This window comes from Phascolarctos cinereus, unplaced genomic scaffold (assembly GCF_003287225.1).
Source record: "Phascolarctos cinereus isolate Bilbo 61053 unplaced genomic scaffold, phaCin_HiC Scaffold_5;HRSCAF=322, whole genome shotgun sequence".
Taxonomy (NCBI): domain Eukaryota; kingdom Metazoa; phylum Chordata; class Mammalia; order Diprotodontia; family Phascolarctidae; genus Phascolarctos; species Phascolarctos cinereus.
Genome location: NW_027555958.1, coordinates 141,878,585 through 141,904,096, shown reverse-complemented (window position 1 = coordinate 141,904,096; position 25,512 = coordinate 141,878,585). Strand labels below are relative to the sequence as shown.

The following is a 25,512-nucleotide window of genomic DNA, read 5'->3' as shown; positions in this document are numbered from 1 at the left end:
AACCTCTTATATATACTTCTTTCATAGAAAGGAACTTTCCTTAAACATAGATAGACAGGCCCACATGAGAATATGAAGAAGTGGCCAGAAGATGTGAAAGATTAATAAATGTAAGCCTCAGGTTCACATAGATTAAGTTTGTTTCTTGCATCTTTGTTTCCTGAGTTGAGTCTGTGACAGTATTGGGTTAATGTTGAAGAATTATGAAGTTTGTTTCTTTGACCAGTATCATTGTATACATAGCATAGAGAAAGCCCTAAAGGAAACACCAGTACAGGAAGTACTATTTTGGTTATCTCTTTGGACTTGTGCCTACTGTTTTAACATACCTAGTTGTTATCTGTCCCCAGAGTCTCAGTGCAGTTTTAAGTTGTTCAAGCATAAATTGTGTTTGCGTTAAAATGCAATTTTAAACTGCTGAAGCTTAAAACTACACTAACACTTTGGAAACATCCTGTATACTAAACAATTGTGGCTTTAAAAACTAACAAAAATGAAACAGCTTCCTAAAACTCTCAGAATTTCCTTTCAATATTTCATTTTTCAAGAGTTTCTATTTCATAAGGCACACAACAATTCCACATTTCATATCACTGAATAATATAATTTCAAAGGTGGAAGGGATAATGAAGCTTGTCTAGTCAAGCCTCTTCATTTTATAGGTGGACAGCAAATGGAGACCCAGCAAATGGAAGTGATGTGCCTAACATCAAGTAGCTCTTGTCAAAAGTGGAACTAGAATCCAAGGCTCCTGCTTTCCTGACAACTATTATTTAGCTGTATTGCAGTGCCCCTGTATTCTGAAAAGTTGTGTAAAAACAAATAGTTAATAAAATTGAATCATATTTTAAACACATTACATGAGTTCACTGTTTATAAAGGGTTTCTAATGATGAATACTTAGATAAAGCAGAGAATACTTTTTCAAAGAATCATATCCTAATTTTTCTTTTGTGTAAATTCATGTTGTCCTAGATCAAGTTTGCTTAACGCAAGATACATTTGCAACCCCTTACCTTAACCAGCTCTATTTCTTTTCACTACAGCAAATTCTGTCCAGCTGGCTGCAGAGACATAGCGGGTGATATCTCTGGGAATGTGATAGACGGATACAGAGATGTAAGTAATCAAGGCAAAATGAGAAGATACTTAGAAAGAAAAAATGAATGGCTGATATTGTTTGCTTGAGTTCAGCAAAGGGAGAGTCAAACCGGATGTAAACCTTTGATGTCTGACTAATTATATACAGTTTTTGCCCCTAAATCTGGTTTATGAAAAATCCAAGTGTACGCTAAAATTAATGTTCAGTGTTTGCCTATGTACCTTTTTCTTTTCAAAGAAATCTAGTTATAGGGGTATTGCCTATATTTGGAGATGATCTCTCTTTATACCAACATGCAAATTCTCTTATTTATACAAATCAGATGAGATCACAAGTATAAATGAGGCCCTTTATGTTTCTAATATCTTTACTGTTTGTAAAACTTATAAATAGACATACTGGTAGTGAAATATGCAAAGAGAAACCTTTTTAACACAAAATTGCAACATGGTAACTAATTTCCCCTTTTAAATGACAGGTTATAGATTATTCAACCCACTACTTGATTTGTTTATGTTCCAGATTTTATATTATACATGTACATATGTTATATATGTGATATATATAATTTATATATATGTAAAACATGCACACATATATGTATATGTGTATATATATTTATTGTTCACTTATTTCAGTTGTGTCCAACTCTTTGTGACTCCATTTGGGATTTTTTTTAAATTTTGGCTAGGCAATAGGGTTAAGTGACTTGACCAGGGTCACACAGCTAGTGTCAAGTGTGTGAGGTCAGATTTGAACTCAGGTCCTCCTGACTCCGGGGCAGTGCTTTACCCACTGTGCTACTAGCTGCCCACATTTGGGATTTTCTTAACAAACATACTGGAATGGTTTGCCATTTCCTCTTCTAGTCTATTTTATAGATGAGGAAACTGTGGCAAACAGGGTTAAGTGACTTATCTAAGGTCATCACACAGCCAGTAAGTATCTGAGGCTAGATGACCGGCCTCTGTATCCCCTATGCCACCTAGCTGCCTGTGTGTGTGTGTATTTTATACACACACACACACACAGAGCCCAGAATATACTCAGTCATGAACATTTTTCATAGAGCAGTAACCATTCTGTCCAAATAACTAGTCATTTCCTTTCTTTTCATACCTTGCTTTCCCACTTATTTACCCTATTTTTTTGTCCCTTAGTAAACCTCTTGTCATGCATTCTTCCCAGAAAAAAAATACATCAGACAATTCCTCTTCCAAAACATTTTGAATACAATGTACATAAAAAGAGCCTTAGTGTTGTGCAAACATTTCTCATCCCAATTTCCAATTTTATTCCCTGCAATCTGGTCTTTTTAAATGTTCAACATAAAGGTTTAACATAACCTGGAGAGATACTGTGATTAAATCAAGAACCTTTTGAAGTGTTCCAAGTTCTAATAATAATATCATAGTTTTATAGACAGAGAACCAGAAAAGACCCTATGAAACTAGGGCCCAGAAAGGGCCCTGGGACTTTTCCAAGGTCCCACAACTAATTAGGAGGATTGAAACTCAGGTCTTCCCGACTTCAAGTCCACACCCTATCTACTTTGCCACATTTCTCTAATGTTTTGTGGTTACTGAATATTTTATATACATTAGCTTAGTTGATCTCGTAGTATTAATCTTATCATAACATTTTACTATAAGCTCATTTTTCCTAGGAAGGTTTCTTGGTTTTATTTTGTTTTGCTTTGTTTTTAAAGAGATACTTCAGTTATTGGATAATGGATAATTATTTCCTTTTTGCATGCCTCTAAGTCCTATGACTAATCTGTGACATTTGGCAGCATTCTGTAGGTAACTGGTATGTTTCAGACTTGTCTATTGTAGATAATGTCATTGGTTCCACTTGAAATTGACTAAGAAATTCTCTGGCTCTCTTGAGAAGCACCAAGTGCATGCTTGATCTGTGAAGTGATTAAATTAGAATTAAGGAAATCCACTAATTGCTGGTATAAGATAGTGACTTCAAGAGCATAGTCTGTGTACTTGTTTCATGGTGTTGTTAGTTCATTAAAAGCGAAAGTAGTCTAAAGCAATAAAGCAACCCTAGAAAAGACCATAACGACCTATTGCTCTTACAAAAGAATCTGAAGAAGTTGTGTGTGGGAATGTACTCTTTCCAAAAAAAAATTCTAATGATGTCAATTTTTTGTTGTTGAAATGCTATCTCTCTTCTGTGAGAACCAGAAGAAACACCATTTTCAGAAGCTTTTTTTAATGGAAAGTTTTTTTTGGAGAGCAATGGAAGCTTTCTGGAAGGATAGACTATGAACTGGGCTAATGATTCAGTACATTAACTTACTAGTTACAAGTTACCATCAAAACTCTTACAAAGCAGTCCTTTATGCTAATGTTTTTCTTGAAATGGAAGACGGTGGGTCTCTCTTTAGTAACTGCTGAATGTTTCAGCAACCTCTTGAAAGTAGGTACAGGGGCAGCTAGGTGGTGCAGTGGATTAGAGCACCAGCCTTGGATTCAGGACCTGAGTTCAAATCCAGCCTCAGACACAAAACACTCACTGGCTATGTGACCCTGGGCAAGTCACTCAACCCCACTGCCTAGCTCCCCCCCCCAAAAAAAAAGTAGGTACAGTTTACTTGCCCAGAACATGGAGTAACTGTGTGCTTTGGCAGAGTTCAACGTGTACCATATCCAGGTGCTAACTGAATGCCTGTTAATGTCCAGCACCTGCTGAGATCAGTGATGCTCTCAGCTAGAATTTCTGGAGCCAAGAATGCTTCCAGGTCTATGAAAAAAGGCTCTTTTCAGGACTGAACCTGGTATAGGGTTCAGTACAGGTCAGTCTCAGACTACATCTCTGGGAAGTCAGGCTGGTTTCATGGGATAGCCTGATAAACTAGGCTTTGGGGTGTAGGGTGCTATGCTTTCATTCTTTCCTGTTGTTGTTGTTGTTGTTGTTAAATTTTATTTTTTTAATTAAGAAAAACCAATTTCCATTCCCTCGCATCCATCCCTTCATATAGAAAAAAGAAAAATACAACCCTTGTAACAAATATGCATAGTCAAACAAAATCAAATTTCCACATTGGGTGTGCTGAAAAAATATGTATCTCATTCTGCACCCAGAGGCCATCAGCTCTCTGTCCAGAGGTATGAATGGCATGCTTCACCAGCAGTCCACTGGAATCATGGTTGGACATTGTGTTACACTGATACATTACTTTTAATGTTATAGGATATCAGCAGGACTTTAGTGGCCTAATCCAACCTTTTCCATTTATAGATAACCAGAGAGGTTAAGAGACTCTGTACATTATGTTAGTAGCAAAGCCAGGTTTCATGAACCCACAGGTTACTTGTTCTCTCCATTATACTACAGGGCCTTTGGGGGATTCAGGGTGTCTATGAGCTTCACCTTGTTCTCTATTTTGTTTGTCTGGCTACAGGTGCTATGTCTGATGTGTTACTAAAAGTTCCTTTTTACTAAAAAGTAAAGTTCTGGGTTGTGACACACAGTAATCTTGGAAATGATTCCAGCCACTTACTATTAATAGATCTACAGTAAGAATCCAAATGTCAGATAAACCAAAAACATGGAAATCCTGCTTGTGAGCAGGTTGGTACTTTATTTTTAATCTCCTGAATGTTTTACTATGAATCGTAATATTATTTGTTCTGTATTTCAGACCTCACTATTATGCAAAGCAGCAGTCCATGCAGGAGTAATTGCAGATGAACTGGGGGGCCAGATCAGTGTGCTTCAGTCAAAAGGGATCAGCCGATATGAAGGAATTTTGGCCAATGGCATCTTCTCCAAGGAGTAAGTGTCACCACTCTGCTTTTTCCTGCCCTGAATAGAAGTTAACATTGAAGGCATAATTAGCCAGCTCCCATCAGAGAGAGAAGAAAGAATATGATGCTTGCTGTTTATCATTTGAGGGGAAATATGTGTGTGCTCATAATGAGTTCTGATGATTTCCCTGTGGAAGATAAATGTGGCTTGTAAAAGGGCTCTTTGGTAGTGCCAAAGGTGGTATAGGTGATTCCCTCCTCCCTTCTGCAGAGGTATTAGGAGTTTTCCTAATTTCAGGTACTTCAATGAGAGAGAATGAAAAATGTTCTATTTCCGGTTTTACATTATCGGCAAATTATTAGTTATCCCAGAATGTACAGAAAGTGTTGAAGCAGAAAGTCTGTCAAAATACACCTTTTTTTTGGTTACATTTTAAGTTCTGAATTGTCTCCCTCTCTTCCTACACTGCACTAGAGAAGGCCACCATTTGACACAGATATATGAATATATGTAAAACCATACTATGTATATTTCTATTTATCAGTTCTTTCTCTGGAGGTGGATAGCAGCTTCCATCATAGGTCCTTTGAAATTGATTTGAATATTTATAATACTCACAATAACTTGGTCATTCATATTTGTTCTTTGAACAGTATTGCTGTTACTGTATACATACTTTTTACTTCTAAGCTCTGGCAAAGACAACTGGATATAGATGTATATAATTCTTTATGTGTATGTGTATGCATATATATACATACACACACACATCGTGTATATTATGTGAGTGGTGAAGAAATATAGATTTGTCCCAGTAAGCATCTTGAGGATTGGTTGGTTTGTTTTTTGTCTTTGTATTCCAATACCAACCCCGGTGCTTGGCACTTAATAAATGATTACTGTTTTGAGTTGACAACCGTGGGTAATCTGAGGAAGACTTTTCTGGAAATGAAGAGAGTTAGATCCTAGAGACAACTGATAAATAATCTTGTAATCTAGTTCTTCACAAATGAGTATAAATAATTCCACATAGGTTTGTCTGTCGTTGATTGGCATTTCAAGATCTACCAAATATATGACATGCAGTGAGATCATAAGGTCATAAATTTAGAGCTGTAGATGGCACAGTGGATAGAGCACCAGGCTTTGAGTCAGGAACACTCATCTTTCTGAGTTCAGATCTGGCGTCAGACAATTACTAGCTGTATGACCCTGGGCAACTCACCTAACTCTGCCTTAATCTCCTCATTTGTAAAATGAGCTAGAGAAGGAAATTGCAAACCACTATAGTATCTTTGCCAAGAAAACCCAAATGGGGTCATGAAGAGTCTGTAATAACTGAACAACAACAGAGACGTTAGAGGTTTTCTAATCTAACCTCCGTTATTTTTTAAATGAAGAAACGGAAACCTAAAGACTGGATGATTTGTCCAAGGTCATGTTGGTAGCAAGTGACAATTTGAACTGTCTGTCTCCCAGGCCTGGAGTTCTCTCTTCATCTCTGTCTCCTGGTTTTCCTGACTTCCTTTAGGTCCCAGCTAAAATCTCAGCTTCTGCAAGAAGCTTTTCAGAATCCCCATTAATGTTAGTGCATTCCTCAGCCTTTATGGTCTTAACATCCTTTCCACTTGGTATTTTGGATTTTCTTTAACCCCAAAGGCTCAGAAAGATTATGGACTTTTCACGTTAACTCTATTGGAGGCACATTAACCTAACATCCTTCCATTTCTTCAGATCTTAAGCTGTGTGCTTTAAAGCCTAAAATCTTTCCTGAAATGAAACATTTCATAGGTAGATAGATATGTAGATGTGGTCATGAGCCAGTTTATGGTGATTTGGTACATTAAGGCTTCATGTCATTTTATGATTTGTAGTAAAATTATCCTCATCAAATGCTGTTGCTTGTGTGCAGTGAGCCTTTAAATGTCAGGTGTGACCTTGACCTTCCTGGGTCTATTTAGTTTTACATGGTACCTTAGTATCAGGCTGCAGTTGTCACGATCCATATACAGTCTCGTGTACATTAATATAGTGCTCCAGGAAGTCAGAGTGAATTATGGTATAAATTTGTTAGATGCTGCTAATACCAATCTGAATAAAAGAACATTGCTTTTTTTAAACAACTAAATCTGGTTAACTAGGGAGCTACCTTTTTATATTCATGTGTCTGAATGTTCTCCCTATATAAAGACATTGCATTCTTAATAACTTTTCTTTTTTATTATTTTGAACCTGACAAACATGAACATTTTCTTATACCCTACAAAGAACAGAAAAAGAGAATGCTACCATGAATTTCTATTACATACAGCTTGATTTAAAAAAAAATAGATATTAGATTTAACTCAGTAAATGTCCTACTTGTCTCTGTCTCTGTCTCCTTCTGAATTTTCTTCTGCTCTCATCTGTGTATTCTTTTTAATGTTTCTTGCTGTACAGGGCAGTGGATAGGGCCCTGGGCTTGCAATCAGGAAGACTCATCTTCATGAGATCAAACCCAGCCTTGGATACTTACTAGAAATGAGCTGGAGAAGGAAATGGCAAACCACTCCAGTACCTCTGCCAAGAAAACCCCAAGAGGGTTTCCGAAGAGTCAGACATGACTGAACAATTCTTTTTTGTTGTTGTTGTATTACTATCATTCCTCCCTCTATTCCCCTCTCCCATGCCCTTCCTCCCCCTGACAAAAACATTCTCTTGTAACAAATAGTGAAGCAAAACAAATCTATTCCTTTGTTGGGTCTGGGGAAAGCCAATGCAAATATATAACTGGTATATTTTAGTCCCTAAAGTAAAGACCCTGCATTCAGCTGGAAGCAAGTTCATCCTTGGTCAATTCACTTCCTTAATTTAAGGAGACAAGAATAGACTCAGGAAGATGGAATACATCCTGGAGGTGCTGCATCAGCCCAATAGAGAGGAAAATAGAAAGGAAAACCTTGTTTTCTTACTTTAGACTTTTTGTGTTATTCCTGGAGGCTTCTTAGACTAGCCACTCTTTTTAAAACGATTGAGGTGATTCATACTTGTAAACAACAGTCCCATAACTTTCCCAAAAGTATTTGTACTTTCAGGAGCAACTAGATGGCACAGTGGATAGAGCACTGGCCCTGGATTCAGAAGAACCTGAGTTCAAATCCAGCCTCAGACACATAACACTTACTAGCTGTGTGACCTGGGGCAAGTCACTTAACCCCATTGCCTAGCCAAGAAAAAAATTTATTTGTACTTTTAAAAGAGTTTTTGTTGCTGTTGTTCAGTCGGGTCTGACTCTTCAAGACCCCATTTGGGGGCTTCTTGGCAAAGGTACTGGAGTGATTTGCCATTTCCTTCTCCAGCTCATTTTACAGATGAAGAAACTGAGGCAAAGAAGGTTAAGTGACTTGCCCAGGGTCACACACCTAGTTAAGTGTCTGAGACCCTGAGACAAGATTTGAATTCAGGAAGATGAGTCTTCTTGACTCCAGGCCCAGTACTCTATCCACTGTCTAGCTTTCCCATTTAAAAAGAGTGTGCATCCTCATTAACTCAAATTGGCATGATTTCAGACACTGTGATAAAGAGAAGTGAAAAAGAATGCAGGCAATATGGTAGAAGAGAGTTGGGGTCCCTGGCTGGGGATGGAGGGGGGTAGTATCACTATACAGGTAAGCCATGCCTACTGGCTAGTCCGCTTCCTAGGTTCAGCTTCCCTAAGCCACTCCTGTTTTTCACAGCTTCTTCCCTTTCCTTTTTTTTTCGAAGTAGCATAATGAAAAAAGGGTTGAACTTGGAGGCCTAAGGACCAGAATTGATTTATGACCTTTCTATTTACTAACTGTGTGACACTGCACAACCGTATAAGCTTCTTTGAACCCAGCATTTCCTCTTTTCAGATTGATGATCTACTTCAGGGGGCTATCATGAGAATCAAAATTAATAATGCACATAAAACATTTTGCAACCACAATGCGGTATACAAATACAAGCTATTATTTGTTATTATTATTATTGTTATTATTATTATTTAGTGGCTAAGTGGTGTGATGCTGGAAGCCTAGATCTTCTGGCTCTAAGTCTAAAAAACATGTGTGTGTGTGTATGTGTTTTGCTTTTTAAAAATGTACTACCAGCACAATATATTAGACCACAATGTAAGTTTCCTACTTTACATTTATTTAGGTTTTTAAAAGGTTTATTAAGCAAATGTAACCTTCCAGAATTTTTTTATTAGCCATCAGGCATAAATCATCACCTTTAATCAATTCCCCAATCCCATTTTCTACCAATTCAGAAAGAAGCAATGGGTAATATTTCCTCAACTACCACTATTCCTAATAGAATTGTAAGCAACTAGTTCTCCTTAAGCCAAAAATCAAAAGGCAAGCTTACACAATTAATCTTGGCCCTGGACTTTGTTTAACTTTCTGATTTCTTTTTACAATGAAATCTCTTGCCCCAGACATTGCTGATTAATAAAAGTTTGGGATGGGCCAAGGACCTCTTGGCACAATTCTACTCAGAGAGAACATTTCCACTGAAGAGTACTTGAAATCGTAAATACCTTTGAAGAACATTTTATTGCAATCTATTCCCTTGGAGTAGGAGGAAGAGGGCAGAATACAGACCAGGAAGGAAGTTCATAAGGATAAGGGACAGGGATTCATTATTTGTGGGAACTATCAAAGAAAACAGAAAAGAGTGGGGATCTGAGGACACTGCAAGAGCAAAGAAATACTGGATTCAGGAAGAAAAGAAATATAAGAACAAACCCCTAATGATTCCCCAGGAAATTTACTTAGATAGTACTCTTGAATGTTTTTAAAAATAAAACCAAACATGTTATCTAACCAAAGCCAGAAGGGAATTAAGGAAACTGGCACTCTATCCAAGTTGCTCTTTATTGAATATGCTATAACCTCTAGAAGGCCAGCCATGTGACAAAAGAAAATGCCTACCAATAGACTTTCACACCATTGGGTCATTCTTTGAATACAATTTATTTTGACATATCTGAATAATTATACTCAGCCTTTGGTATGACTCACATAACTATAACTAGCTTGATAAACCTTATAAACAGATACAGCTGGGTGGCACAGGGCATAGAGCCCAGTACTTGGCATCAGGAAAACATGAATTCTAATTCTACTTTAGGTACCTCAGGATGATGAAGATCATACATCTTGAGTAAGTCACTTAACCTTCATTATCTTGAGTGTCCTCTTCTGTAAAATGAAGATTATAACAGCACTTAAATACTAGGGTTGTGAGAATCATATAAAATAATATAATTTATATTAGCACTTTATAAACCTTATAGCACTATGTAAATGCTAGTTATTATTATTAATAGGTAATCCACACTAATTGATAAATGTCAAGAAGCTTCTCTTTGAGAAATCTCATGAATTTTCTCCAGTTAGCAGATCTGTGAGTTTTATCTCATCCTATTTGGATATATTTCCAAAACCCGCCATCATTATCTTATTTATGGTTTCCCTCAGTGATCACAGTCCACATAAAAGTAAGTTCTTTTATACCTTGGAAATATAACTGCTCCCAATGCATGTCTCTTTCAGCCTTTTGCAGAAACATCTTCACATTCTATTCTTTATTAAAGAAGTAACCTTTGCCATTTGTATTTTTGTGTCGTAGTAATAATAGTAGGTTACATTTGTATTGGGTTTTTGTCTTTGGAGGGGTGGCAGATGGAAGGTGGTGATTGGTGGAGGAAGTCAGAATAGGAGTTTCCCGTGACTGTTATAGATCAACAAACCTTATGTAATTTAACGTCTTAGAGATGTGGGGGTAGGGTAAGTAGATGAAGGGTTAATTAATATCCTGCTCATATGTGAGAGGTAGCACAGGACAGTGGAAAGAGTGTTGAATATGGAATAACGGGACTTGGTTTTGAATTCTGCTTCTGTCACATTACCTATATGTGTGACCTTAGGCAAGGTACTTGACCACTCTTGTCCTCAGTTTCCTCATCTGCAAAATGAGGGGATTAAACTTAATGACCTCTAAGGTCCCTTCTAGTGCTAGATGGATAAGCCTGTGTGTTCAACAGTCAGGACTTGAACCCAGGTCTTTCCAACACCAAGACTGGTCGTCTATCCCCTATGCCACAATGCCTCTCCCATATAATGTTGAATATTTTATAAAAGTTTCCATAGGCTATTTCATTTGCTCTTTATAGCCACTCTCTGAGGGGTGGGTAGTACAAGAATTATTATCTCCGTTTTCCAGATAGAGATGCAGAGACCCAGAAATTTGGCCCAGGGTCAAATAGTTGATTATATAACAGAATCTAGTCTGGGTCTGAGGTTTTTTGGCTTTTTTGTTTTTGTTTTTGCCACTCCAGCTTAATGCCTCTCACCCCAAATTCCAGAAATGCTGTATCTATTAATACTATTAGTAATTATTTCCTGAAAGCTCCCAGAATGTATCTATAATGAATGTAGGCTAAAGGGCTTTCTCAATTTTGGGGTGGGGAAACAAGTAACAGACAGATTTAAGCTACTTGCTCAAGATTATAGTTTTTGGCAGAGTTGGCAGGAGAATCCAGATAGTTTGATGCCAAGTCTCATACTCTTTACCATAACCTATACCACAGCTGGGCAGAAGAGAGCTGCCAGCATTAGCAAATGGAATGCAAACTGTATCTGGTTTCCCCCTAAACCTTCCCTTCTTCTAAACTTCCTTGTTTCTTTTGAAGGAACCACCATCCCTCTAGTGTTTTTGGTTTGTAATCTTGGCATTATCATCAACTTACTCGCCTTCTGCCTGCATATCCAATCAATTGTCAGATCTTTCCATTTCTACCTTTGTAACCTCCTTCTCATTTGACCTCTTCTTTCCACTCACACAGGCCCTCATCACCTCTCATCTAAATTATTGCAATACTCTCCTGCTTGATCTTCCTTCCTCAAGTCTCACCACTCCAGTCCATTATATACCTTTCTGCCAAAGTAATTTTCCTCAAGAGCAGATCTGACCATGTGATATCTACTCAGCCAACTCTAATGGCTTTCTGTTGCCACTAGAATAAAATATAAACACCTTCGTTTTGATTTTAAAGTGTTACACAACCTGGCTTCACCTTACCTTTCCAGTCCCATTGGACTTTACTCCTCTTCTTACACTTTGCAATCCAGCCAAACTGGACTTTTCTCTATTCTTCACTCATGACACTCCACACCCAGTGCTTGTTCCTTTGCATTGGCCATCTCCCATGGCTGGAATGCACTCCCACTCCACCTCTGCCTCGCAGAGTCTCTCACTTCCTTTAAGATGCAGACAGCATTTTCTACATGATGCTTTTCCCAATTCCCTGCCAAGTTCTAGTGCTCTCCCTCCTCTAGTAATTTATATTTAACTGCTTTGTGTGTGTGTGTGTGTGTGTGTGTGTATACACATGCATATATATGCTTATGGGTAGATGTACATAAGTATTTATTCACTTTTTATTTGTGTTCTATGTATTTTTATATGTACTTGTTTTCTCTGAACTCCATGGGAATGTAAGCTCATTGAGAGTAGAGATTACTTCATTTGTTATACTCACATCCCTAATGTCTAGCACAGTACCCAGCACATAGCAGGTGCTTAATAAATACTCATTATTTAATTAATTGATTCTGGTATTGCAGATTTGGGTTTGGGGGTGGTTGAATTAGTGCTGACAGTTTGTCTTGGTTATAATTGGTTAATAGAATCAATCTTTCAAGAGCAGACAGAGGTATAGTAAAGAAAGTGCTTCTTATCAGGCAACATACAATCATTCAAGAGATAATTATGAAATGTATGGATTTTTTAAGCCTTGTTTCACATCCTCTTCCATTTGGCCCTTTTACAACTTCTAGAACCTGTTCCAGAGATTGGACTGGGGAAATAAAGGATGAAATTCACATTTATAAAGATAACTGCTTTAAAAGATTTAATGAGACATGCTGAAGCTACTGACTGAAATGAAATTTATTTAGATTAGCTAGAGATCTGAATTTTACCCCATTCTTGTCCTCTATTGCCGTGAATAGTTGAAAGGGAAACATATTCAAATTTTTAATTATCATTAGATACTAGAGTTTGAGATGGAAGAGAACTAGCCTACCTGAATCAGGAATCCTTTCTACAGAATCACCAACAAGTGGCCATCCATTGATGGGAAACTTACTGCCTCATAGGATGGCCTAATCTTCTGGACTTGGATTATTCAAAGTGTTAGGAAGTGTTTTGTTTTGGTTTTTTATCTTGAGTAAAAATCTGCCTTCTAGTAGCGTCTACCTTATTGGTCTTAGTTCTTTCCTCTGAGGCTAAACAGAGTAAATCTAGCCTTTCTTCCATGAGTCAATCCTCCTAATATTTAAAGTCAGTTAGCATGCTTTTCCTGTGGCTACTCTTTTCCAAGTTAAACATCCCAAATTTATGTAATTTCCTTGGAAGAAGAGGCAAGGTAATCTAATCTTGAAAAAAAATTCCCTACTTGAAATACAATATTCTGCAACAGCACTTACTCAATTTTATTAAGTTAAAAATGTCTCTGAATACCCAATGTAATAACATTTCTCTTCACTAATATTCATTGATTAAAAAAAAAATTGAGCTTCTACTACTTATCACAGGGCCTGGAACATAGAAAGTGCTTAGATGCTTATTGATTGATTGAGTGATACAACAGACAGGGAATGGAAAGTTGGGGGAGGACACCAAAAAGAAAAAAAAATTGACATCTTCAGGACCTTACAGAACATTTAGGAAGACAGCATATATATTCAGAGAACTACAATACAAACACAAACTACAGTACAAAACATGAGAAATAGCGTATTAAGCTAAGTCAATAAGCATTGTATGTAAGTGATATAGAAGATAATTGTAGTAGGACTTCAGAGGACAGAGAAATTTCTCATGCCTGGAAGAATGAGGAAATGTTCATGGAGGAAGTAATATTTGAACTTGGCCTGATGGCAGGATAGAATTTGGAAAGCTTGAGTTTGGCAAAGAAAGGCTGAAGGTGTGGACAACAATGCAAGTGATCAATCATTCAGCAAGCATTGTTTAAGTACCTACTAAATCCTGGGCACTGTGCAAAGTGCCATGCTACAAAGACAAAAGTGAAAAAGCTCCTGCTCTCTAGGGACTTACGTTCTAATTGGAACATATTTAAGTATATGCAGAATGAATACAAGGTAGTGTTGGAAAGGAGGGCACTAGTAGCTGGGGAACACTGCAAAAGCTTCATACAGAATGTGGTGCTTAAACTGAGTTTTGGAGGATGAAAGGGATTCTAAAAGCCAGGGGCAGGGAGGAGAGGTCATTGCAGGCATGGGGGACAGCTGGAGCAAAGGCAGAAATGGAAGATGGAGTGCTGTAAGTAAGGTAGGTAAGTCTTGAGCCAAGAAAAGGCAGTGTGTATTTGGCATCTGTAAGTAGAACAGGTTGACAAGCAGCAGATTTGCATAGAAAATTAGCAAGAAATAAGGCTGGAAATTTTGGCTGAGGCCAGATTTTGGAAAGTGTTTAATTCCCAGCTGAGTCATCAATCTTTAGACTTTATAGGCCATTGGAAGCCTCTAAAGGTTTTTTGTTTGTTTATTTGTTTTTTGTTTGGTTTTGTTTTGTTTGCTTTGTGGTAAGGCAACTCAGGATAAGTGACTTGCCCAGGGTCACACAGCTAAAGGTTTTTTTTGAGCAAGGAACTGACATAGTGAAAGGGGTGTTTTAGGATAATTAGTTTGGCAGTACCAATTCACCTTGTGAATTGGAACAAGAAAGATGAGGTAGGAAAATGAATCAGGATCTTAGAATAATGAATGAATGACTAATAGAATGTTTATTAAGCACTATGTACAAAGCAATGTGCTAAATAAACACAAGGGGTAAGGATAGAAAAGTAAGACAGACCCTGTTCTCAAGGAGCTGTTGTATTAGGAAAGGCAACACAAGGAAGGTTTCAGCTATGAGTCAGATAGAAATATCCCATGGTCCTTAAGGTTCAAAGTTGTCCAGGTATGAGATTAAATGGATCTGAACTACTTAAAATGAACAAAAATAGATGGACGCAATAGATTGTGTAAGAGAGGAATTGATGGGACTTGGTAAGCAATGACAAAGGAGTTTTCTCTTCTATAAAATCAAACAACAAACATTTAGTAAGCACCTTTCTTAAGGCAGGCATAAAGCTGGGCTGACACAATCCTCACCCTCAAGAAACTGACATTCTCTTGGTGAAAATATGTGCACAGATAAGTAAATATAAATATAAAATATAATTACACATACACACAGTGTTTTTCTAAGGGAGAGGATCATGATAATTGAGAGGATCACAATAGGCTTCCTATAGATGGTTAACACCTAACCTGAGCTTTGAAGGAAGCTAGAGATTCTTAGAGATGAGGTGAGGAGAAAGTGAATTCCAGGCATGGGAACAGGCTATACGAAGGCATGCAGACATGAATGCAGGTTGCTTCCTGTTTGACCATCTTAATTTTCTCACTAGAGTAGAATGAAAAATCAAGTACCAGGAATGCAGGAATGGGGCAGGATATCAGGCCTTAAGGCAGAGTTTCTTAATTTTTCTGTCTTTGACCCCTTTCGTAGTCTGATGAAACCTATAGACCGTTTCTCAGAATAATGTTTTTAAATGTAGAAAATAAAATATATAGCATTCAAAAGAATCTAATTGTATTGAAATACAGTCATCAACATGTTTTGTTTTGTTTGTTTTTTAGTACTGCTGCCTTATGGAGAAAGTTTGATGTAGCCTTTGTGAAAGTAAAGTGGCATATAAGGCATATAATAAGTCCAGAGAGTGAGTTGAGCCAGGAGTGAAGTGAGCATAGCTGGGATCCCTCATGAAACAGAGGAAGTCCAGGAACCAGTAACCAGAAAGGAAAGTAGATGTTACAGTTGAGTGGCAATGGCTGTGGTACATTGGTTGGCTCTCTAGAGTAAAATTTCATGGCTAAGAGCTAAGAGCACCCTTTAAATCTGCAAAAGGAAGTTTGTACAATAATGAAAATACATTATAGCTGGTAAAGGCTAGTAATAATTTTTTATTCTGTTAATGAGATTTTAATGTTGAGAATGAATAGAAAACTGAGGTCACTATTTAAGGAGAAGTACTCTTTTTCAGTAATAGCATTGCTTTCTAAAGCCTATCAGTTAGTCAGCAAGTATTTATTATGCTTCTACTACATGTCAGGTACTGTTTAAGCACTAAAGATACATAGAAAGGCAAAGAAATTGTCCCTGCTCTCAAGGAGTTCTTGGTCTAATTTGGAAGACAACATGAAAAAAACTGTGTACAAACAAGATAAGTACAGGATAAACTGGAGATAATTGACAGAGGAAGGCACTACTATTAAGGGAGATCTGAAAAAGCTTCTTGCAGAAGGCAAGATTTTAGCTGGGACTTGAACAAAGCTTGGGAGGACATGAGACAGATGAGGAATAAGAGAATTGAAGAGAATTCAGTGAAAATTCTTAGAGTTTGAAGGATGGTGTGTCTTGTGTACATGTCATTTCATGGCCCATGTGTATCCTTTAACATCTATGTGCAGTGTGAGTGTCTATATCATATAAAGTATACCTGCTTATTTTGCCCTTTGAGAAATTCATCTAACAATACGTACTCTTTCTTTTTTTCCCAGTGGTTCTCTGTCACATAAGCGATTTATGTTTTCATCCAATGGTAAGAAATATTGAATTAACCTTTTGGAGATTATGAATGTTTATAGTTCCCCATTAGTTACTATTCCATGCCTTCTCCACCTTTTGTAATCAAGTATTCTATAAAATATGAGATGCTGAACAGAGCTAAGTAACATACATGCTCATTTTATGATGCTTAGAAGAGAAAATTGGGGAAATAATTATAAAAGAAAAAAAGCTTATTAATAACCCATGAGAAGCACTATGATATAGTAGATAGTTTCTCTACTTTAAACCAAACACACCAAAGCTGTTTCTGTTCTTCATCCTCCTCCTCCCCACCCCCACCCCCAGTGAAATGAGAAATGATACCTATTCTGAGGGTAGTAGAATTCTTATCCTACCAAACTTTAGCTGGGGAAAAAGGTAAAGATAGTGTCAACATCACCATTTAATTTTCACAAGCAGCTAGATTGCCCTGTGGGTAAAGTGCTGGATGTAGAGGTTCCAAACCTGCTTCAGACACTTTCTGACTGTGTGACCTTCGGCAAATTACTTAACTGGTCTCAGCCTGTTTCCTCATCTGTAAAATGGAGATAATAATAGCACCTTTCTCACAAGGTTATTATGAGGATCAAATGAGATAATACATTAAAGCACTTTGCAAACCTTAAAATACTATATAAATATAAATAAAATATAAATATTTATATTAATACTAATATTAATTAGTTAATACTAAAACTAATAATTATTATTATTAGTTATTTTGAGTAAAATTAATTAACTTGTTACTTCAGTACTTTAATGGATCTCTGATTTCATCAATGTGAATATTCTCTAACAGTGTAGTTCTCAACACCTTCTTATCCTTAACTATTCTTGCCCATTTCCTCCAATTAATCACCAAAAATGGGAACCCACTCAATGAGGGGATCTTCCTCTAATACTGTTGACATTATGTAAATATCATTGGAACACACAAGATGTCCATTGGGTCTTCTTCTCTATATATATGACTGGTATATCTTATTTTCCAATTGTACATCTTTCTGATAGCATCTTTTATGCCATTTATCTTGCCCAGTTACTGGTTAGTAATATGTTACAGCCTGCTCTTGGCCATTATGTACCTCTCCTTTGAGTGACCTGCTTTAATTCTCAGAGTCTCCATGACTTGCTGCCATACAGTGTCCCCAGAAGAATATTGGCCTTTAAAAGATGGGTCTTTGTTTCAGGATGAAGATTGGGGTCATTGAAGAGACTACTTAATTTCCCAAAGCCAATCTAGCTCACTCTCCCTAATTAACACGATTATGTAAATATGAGACCTTGGTCAAACACTTGTTATGCCTCTCTTCCCCGTAGCAGCATATCAGGTTCTGATTTGATATTCTCGTAAAAAGTTTCTCCAGCATAGTTCTGTAGATAGATAGATAGATAGATAGATAGATAGATAGATAGATAGATAGATAGATACACATAATCACTCAGCTTTTCATTCTGAGCAGGGAAGAGAGATATTTTAATTTGGCAGTAAGGTTTTCATTAGTGAATATGACAGAACAGAGTAAAGGAATACAGAGTCCTAGATAAAAAAGTAGATAATGTATCAATGGGTGGTAGATGAAAGATGAAATGACTGAGGAAACAAAGGTTTGAGCTTCCAAGAATATTGATTTATTAAACAATGCAGGGTAATTGCCCAATAAATCAGGACCAGTCACCTTCTTCAGCTTTGGCACTGGACCCCAAATACAGGGGGAGACTGACTTTTATACATTACAAACAATGAATCAAATAAGCCTAATTAGTTAAAAGAAAACAATCAGGATACAACATTAGGTAATCTGATTTCTAATTGGAGGGAAGATTAGGGACTTTCCAAGTTGCGAAGCAGAGAGCGAATAGATAGAATTCTCTGAAATCAGAAAAAGAGGTTTCCCGTTTCCCCAACTGCCTGTGAACAACCAAAGGAATGTAGAAACAATAGCTGATTGATCAGTATGGGGCCAGTTTTCAGGTACAACATATGGGCTGCTTGAGATGTACAATTGTAAGAAAATTCCTTGCATCAATTTTTGGGTCTGACTGAGCTTCTGATCAGCATAACCTAGGGCCATAGTTAAAGGTCTCTTAACAGCAGGTAGAGATGGTCCACCTTCCCAGTTATGTGGGGCTAGGTTCAAACAGTACATTAAGATTTTCTCCTGATTTTCACAATAAAGATTTCTCCCAAGACAGAGGTTGGACCAGACCCATAATTGCATAGAAAGGGAACTGAGCTAGCTCCAGAATTGAGTCACAACATAGAGACAGTGTGGTTCATTCAGTTCCTATAATTAACCACTTGTTGTCCCAGTCCCCACAATTCCCTCAAAGGTAGGACTTATTGGAATGATTTACCAGTCCTAAGGGCATCAGCCATGGCAGTCTGACATTCTCCAGCTTCTAGGATTATTATTCCCCATTCTTTTAAAATTTGCTAAATCCTAACCCTGTCAGATTTGAGCCCTGATTGCTTAACTAATTAAGCCAGGAATGGCATAGGGGATCAGGGTCAGGTTAAGAGGACACAAAGGAAGTCTACTGGGGTGTAAGGTGTAACCTAAATTGGATATGATTATAGTGAACAAATTACCAGGTTTCCAAGTGGGCATTTGGAAGCTGAAAAACATAAAAGTGCATAAGATCTTTAAACCACTCCAGTATCCATATGTTAAATACAACTTTGGAACATGCAAACAAATTCCTAATTCTTCCATGTTCCCTAAGGCACTTGATGCATCCCTATCATATCAATAACCTGAAGATCAGCTGAGTAATTCTAGGCCAATAGGGGATTTTATGCTTACTTCGCTCTCTTTCACCATCCGTGACTAGACCTGTACCTGAATTGTATTTTTCCTTTATTGCAGGGTGCAATAAATCCCTGAGTTTGGAACCTGCCAGGCAAATCACAGCTTCTTCCTCTTGGCGTTGGGTCAATGAAAATGGAGAAGAGATTCATTGGTCTCCTGACCAGGCCCGGCTCCAGGACCAAGGACCCTCATGGGCTTCAGGAGACACCAGCACCAACCACAAATCTGGGGAGTGGCTGGAAATAGATTTGGGTGAGAGAAAGAAAATAACAGGTATTGAAGCACTTAAAATTTAATTTTGTAGGTATAGATAAGTGCTGCATTTAGGAATTCATTTCATAACAGGCTACATTGAGATAATACTTTCGGTTTACATAGGGTCCTTCTTTAAAAAGTTCAAAGCTCCTAATCCTGCTTAATGCTAGTGCCTTCCCTCTGCTGAATAGCTTCAGTTTATCCTGTATGTGTCTTGTTTGTATATAGTTATTGGCATTTTATTTCCCCCATTGACATTAGAAGCTCCTCGAGAGCAGGGACTGTCTTTTGCCTTTCCTTGTATCCCTAGTATTCAGCACTGTGTTTTGGCACACCATAGGGACTTAACAAATGCTTATTGACAGACTACTGACTGACAAAGCACTTTACGGATTTTTAAAAATGAGATGACTCTTCAAAACTTCAGCACGTGAGAATGAGAGACACATATGGGGTTGGTTCCATTTGTCTTCCACAACCAACATTTATTTGGAGATGAAAGCGAGAAGATAATTAAGCAGCTCTTCAGTTTAAAATATACATTTCAGATTGTTAGGATTTTTTTTTCATTTGCTATGCATTATATAAAAAATATATATATATACAATGTTATATAGTATTTATATAATATATACTGCAGTATATACAGTATATAACATATACTGTATGTACTATATTATGTCATATATAACATACTATGTAATATAATATATTACATAGCCTATATAATATATGCAATGTATTATATCATATATGTATTATATATACACTATATTATATAGTATATATAATATATAAAAATATAATATATATTATAAAATACATGAAATGAAGTTTTTTCCCAAGAAATAGAGAAGAGTAATAGCTACAGTTCTAAAAAAAATCAATTATCTATGAAACTATTTCTTTCCTGACCAGCAAAATGAAGGTAATTAGAAAGAAACATGTTAACATATTTTAGAAGTCTGTGCTCTATTATAGAAAAAAATGAAATTGGAAGTTTGAGAAGATTTTCAATGTGGTATACATACCTAAATATGGGGGGAAATGTTTAAAAAGAAAACTAACCAAGAGAAACTATCTTGTTACAAGGGATTAGGACTGCAGGATCCACCCAAACAAATTTCAACTTTTATGTTAAGTCTTTTGTGATGAATTTCAAAAATCTCAGTCCCAAGTGGAAGATCTACAAAGGAATTGTGAACAATGAAGAAAAGGTAAGAAGAACGATTGAGGTGAAGAATCTGACTTGGAGAACTATTTTTCATTTTTAGTATGTTTTTGTTGCCATCTTTTGTTTTTAAATTATCAGCATTTTCCAACGTAGGTCCCTCTTTTACTCTCAGAGAACCATTGCTTATAATAGCAAAGAAAAAAAGGGGGAAAAAACACCTTAGCAACACTAGCCAACACATCAAAAAAAAAAGTCTGACATCACATGCAGTCTTGCATACCCATAGTCCACTCATTGTCTCTGCAAAGAACCAGGGAAAGCTGTCTTTCATATCTCTTCTCTGGGACCAAGCTTGGTCATTATGGTTTTTAAAATTAAATTTTGTTGTACTTTCAAATCTGTATCATCTCCCTTCTGCCTTCTTCCCCAATATGCAACAAAAACAAGACCCTTGTTACAGATATGTACAGTCAAACAAAACAAGCCCCTACATCAGCCATGTCAAAAACAAAACAAAAAAATCATGTCTCAATCTGTTTTCTGAGTCCGTCACCTCTCTGTCAGGTAGCGTGTTTCATCTTGAGTCCTCTGGAATTGTGGTTGGTAATTGTGTTGATCAGAGTTACTAAGCCTTCCAAAGTTGTTTAGCTGTACAATATTGTTGTTATTGTGTTAATTGCTCTCCTGGTTCTACTCACTTCACTCTGTAACAGTCTGTGCAAGTCTTCCTGTGTTATGCTGAAATCATTCCCTTCATCATTTCTTATGGTATAATAGTATTCCATCAGATTCATATACCATAACTTTTTCAGCCATTTCTCTACTGATGGGCATCCCTTCAATTTCCAAATCTTTGCTACCACAAAAAGAGCTGCTATAAATGTTTTTTATACATATGGATCCTTAATTCTTTAGGTCAATAGGTATTCACAGATTAATAATTTTGATCATTATAATTTCACTAGTATTGATTTCAATTCTTTTTCTGTATGTGTTGTGGTCATTGTTTATATTGTTTTCCTGGATTTACTTTGAGTTCACATAAGTTCTCTCATGCTTCTCTGTATTCTTCATATGGTTATTTCTTTTTTTCTTTTTTTCATATAATTATTCCTTATAGAGAAATAATGTTCCATTGCTTTCATTCACCACAATTTGTCTATCTATTCCCCAACTGATAGGGCTCTACTTTGCTACTGTAAAAATTGCTGCCACCAATATGCTTTTCAATATTGAAAGAGAAATTAGATACCTTTATTAATCATATATGAATGAGAAAAGTAGTTACAAAAGTCACGTAATCTTTTTTGTGTTATGGACCCCTTTGATGGTATAGTGAAGACTGTGAATCCTTTCCTCAGAATAATGTTTCTAATGCATAAAATAAATAGAATTACAAAGGAAACTAATTATGTTAAAATATGATTATCAATTTTTTAGAAGTTCATAGATCTCAAGTTAAGAACTGTTCCATAGACTGAAATGTTTGAGTTTTAAGATGAATTTCTGATCCTTACCTAGTATATAACATTCCATTTTTAAAAATGCAGTATAGATTTCAACCATATATAGAGAACTCCCATTGTGGAAACTCCCTCTCCCAATTCAGATCAGCAATTTGTCTGGAATTTTCAGTCTTGGTGAATTGCCTGGGGCACTGAAAGGTTAAGTGACTTACATAGGATCACAGAGCTAGCATGTGTCAAAGGCAGGACTTGACACCTGGTTTTCCTGCTACCTCAATCATGATACCTCAATTTACTGCCTTCATTTATTCAGTAACCATTTATGGACTACTTCTTTTGTGAGCTACTTTTAGGCCAAAATGACTAAGATACAGCTTCTGTCCTCAAGGAATTTATAATCTATTATCTATTAGAGGAGTTAACTTTGATGCAGATAACTACAAAATAGTAGGAGTGAATCTTTACTTGAAATACGTGATTTTTTTTTTTTTGGTATTATCTTTAGCTTTTTTTTTAATCAGCTGGTGAAAAGTAGCCAATCACACTGAACTAATAGACTGATCAAAGTTGGGTCTGAAGTTTTTAAAGCTACCTAAACCTTTATCTTCATGTTGACTCACTCAGCACATTGAAGTGTTTCAGTAAATTACCATTGAAATCTAGTTGAATGTAATTTTTAGAAAATAATTGAAAAAACTCAGATTAGGTTTACCATAGTAAAATGGTGTGAGAAGCAGTTTCTTAATGCTTAGGGTGGCAACCAGAATACAAGAAGAGCTAGAAGTCATTTTCAATCTTAAATGTAAATCTGAACTTAAAAATAACCATTACCACCACAATAAACTATTAGGAAGCCCAGTGACTTTCAGGCAAAAAAAAAAAGCTGCCTTTGTAAGTTGAGGGATGATGGCAGAAATGGTGAATGGCTTATGCTTTTTCAAAACAACAGGAATGACTTGTGAACCTGGAAAGTAGAAGCTGTGTACTATTGAGATCCAGAAGTACTCAATCAGTGGGAATTGAAACATGGTAGAGGACTGGCTTTGGGAATTTATAGGCAGAGGTTAGTGAGCACATTAAGTAGAAAGGAGGTGATTAGTAATTGGAGATTTCATGATAAGATATAAACTATCTTCTATGTTTTTATAGACATCAAATCAACATTAATTCCAGATAATCAAGCTAAACTGGGCAGTTTTATCTTCATTACCCCCAAACAAGTTTCAGGCAGAAACTCAAGTTTGCTTGCACTCAGAAAATGTCTGGCTTTGTCAACAATCACAGGAGTTTCTAATGAACACAAGTTATTTTAGTTTTATGTGGATAACTTTCATAACTAGATTGGTGCACTAACCATATATAAATATATATATGTATGTGTGTGTGTGTGTGTGTGTGTGTATATATATATATATGTGTGTGTGTATATATATATGCACACAAATATACATGTATATATACACAAATATATGTATCTATATATACACACATATACATATATACATACATATATACACACACACATACACATATGTACATACAAATATACTCTGGATTTAAAAAAGGAACTTGTTCTTACAGATATTTCAAGCTAACTCTAACTTTAGAGACCCAGTACGGAACAATTTCATCCCTCCCATCATAGCCAGATATGTGAGAATTATTCCAAAGACCTGGCACCAGAGAATTGCTCTGAAAGTGGAACTGATTGGTTGTCAGATTACACAAGGTAGGACTCATCAAAATTCATGAATATGTAGATTCCAGATGTTTCCTTTGAGTACCACTATTCTTGTATTTGAATGTAGATTTTTCTTAACCTTCTCCCTTCCCCATTCTCCATTCTCCCTTGGCAGGTAATAATTCATTTATTTGGCACAAGCCAAGTCCAAGTACAGGTATCTCAATTGGGAAAGAAGATAAAACTCTCACAAAGCCCATTCCTTCATCTGAAGAAGAAAGAGGTACAAGTCATTTACTGTTTGGTGGTTTTGCATTTCAGCTGCTTTAATCACAATAATAGCTAGTGTCTATAAAGCACATTACAGTTTGCAAAGTACTTTATATTTATTATCTCATTTGATTCTCAAAAGTAGGCACTCACTGTTATTTAATTATTATTATTGTTATTATTATTGTCCCATAGATGAGGTAACTGAGGATAATGATGGTGATGATAATAATAGTAACTTGCATTTATATAGCACTTTAAGGTTTTCAAAGCAGTTTCTTCAGAATGACCCCATGAAATAGGTATTCAAATTACTATTATATCCATTTTAAAAAGAGAGGATTTGTGGCTTCTCAAGGTGAATCCAGAGTTCTCAGAGCTGAAAAAGCACCAAAGTTAGGATCCAAACTCGGTGCCTTCAAATCCAAGACCGATGTCCATTATGCCATATCGCCTCTCCGAAAGGTACTCTATCCATTTCCTAAACCAAGAAAGGTTGCCATTCACCTCAGAATTGACTGTCTTCTGAGCAGACTCTTTTCTCTAATTTTCACTGTAAACTTTTTTTATTATTTAAAAAATGGGTTGATTTCCTTTGTTTTGTTTTTGTTTTTGTTTTAAATATAAATTTATTTATTTTTAGTTTTCAACATTCACTTCCACAAGTTTCTGAGTTACAAATTTTCATCCCATCTCACCCCTCCCCCATCCCAAAATGGCATGCATTCTGAATATCCCTTCCCCTAGTCTGTCCTCCCTTCTGTCTCTCCCCTCTTCTCTTATCCCCTTCCCCTTCTATTTTCCTGTAGGGCAGGATAGACTTCTGTACCCCATTTCCTGTATTTCTTATTTCCCAGTTGCATGTGAAAACATTTTTTTAAACATATGTTTTTAAAACTTTAGGTTTCAAATTTTCTCTCTTCCTCCCTCCCCACCCACCCTCATTGAAAAGGCAAACAACTCAATATAGGTTATACATGTGCAGTTATGCAAAACACTTCCATAGTAGACATGTTGTGAAAAACTAACTCTATTTCCCTTAATCCTATCCTGCCCTCCCCTTTATTCTATTCTTTCTTTTGATCCTGTCCCTCCTCAGAAGTATTTGCTTCTGATTACCCCCTTTCCCAATCTGCCCTCCTCTCTATCATCCCCCTGCTCTCTTGTCCCCTTCTCCCCCTATTTTCCTGTAGGGTAAGAAAGATTTCCATACCCAATTGAATGTGTATGTTATTCCCTCTGTAAGCCAAATCCTATGAGAATAAGATTCACTCATTCCCTCTCACCTTCCCCTGCTTCCC

The 25,512-nt window shown here is 36.6% G+C and overlaps 1 protein-coding gene across 1 annotated transcript in view; it reads left to right on the top strand.

Moving 5' to 3' along the window:
* Positions 1-25,512, top strand: part of DCBLD1 (discoidin, CUB and LCCL domain containing 1) — a 108,818-nt gene that overhangs the window by 67,971 nt on the left and 15,335 nt on the right. Inside the window, 7 exon segments of the mRNA XM_020971643.2 lie at positions 1,047-1,119; positions 4,758-4,891; positions 16,504-16,544; positions 19,423-19,638; positions 20,713-20,837; positions 23,842-23,989; positions 24,117-24,224. Coding sequence (XP_020827302.1) covers positions 1,047-1,119; positions 4,758-4,891; positions 16,504-16,544; positions 19,423-19,638; positions 20,713-20,837; positions 23,842-23,989; positions 24,117-24,224 — 845 coding nt within the window.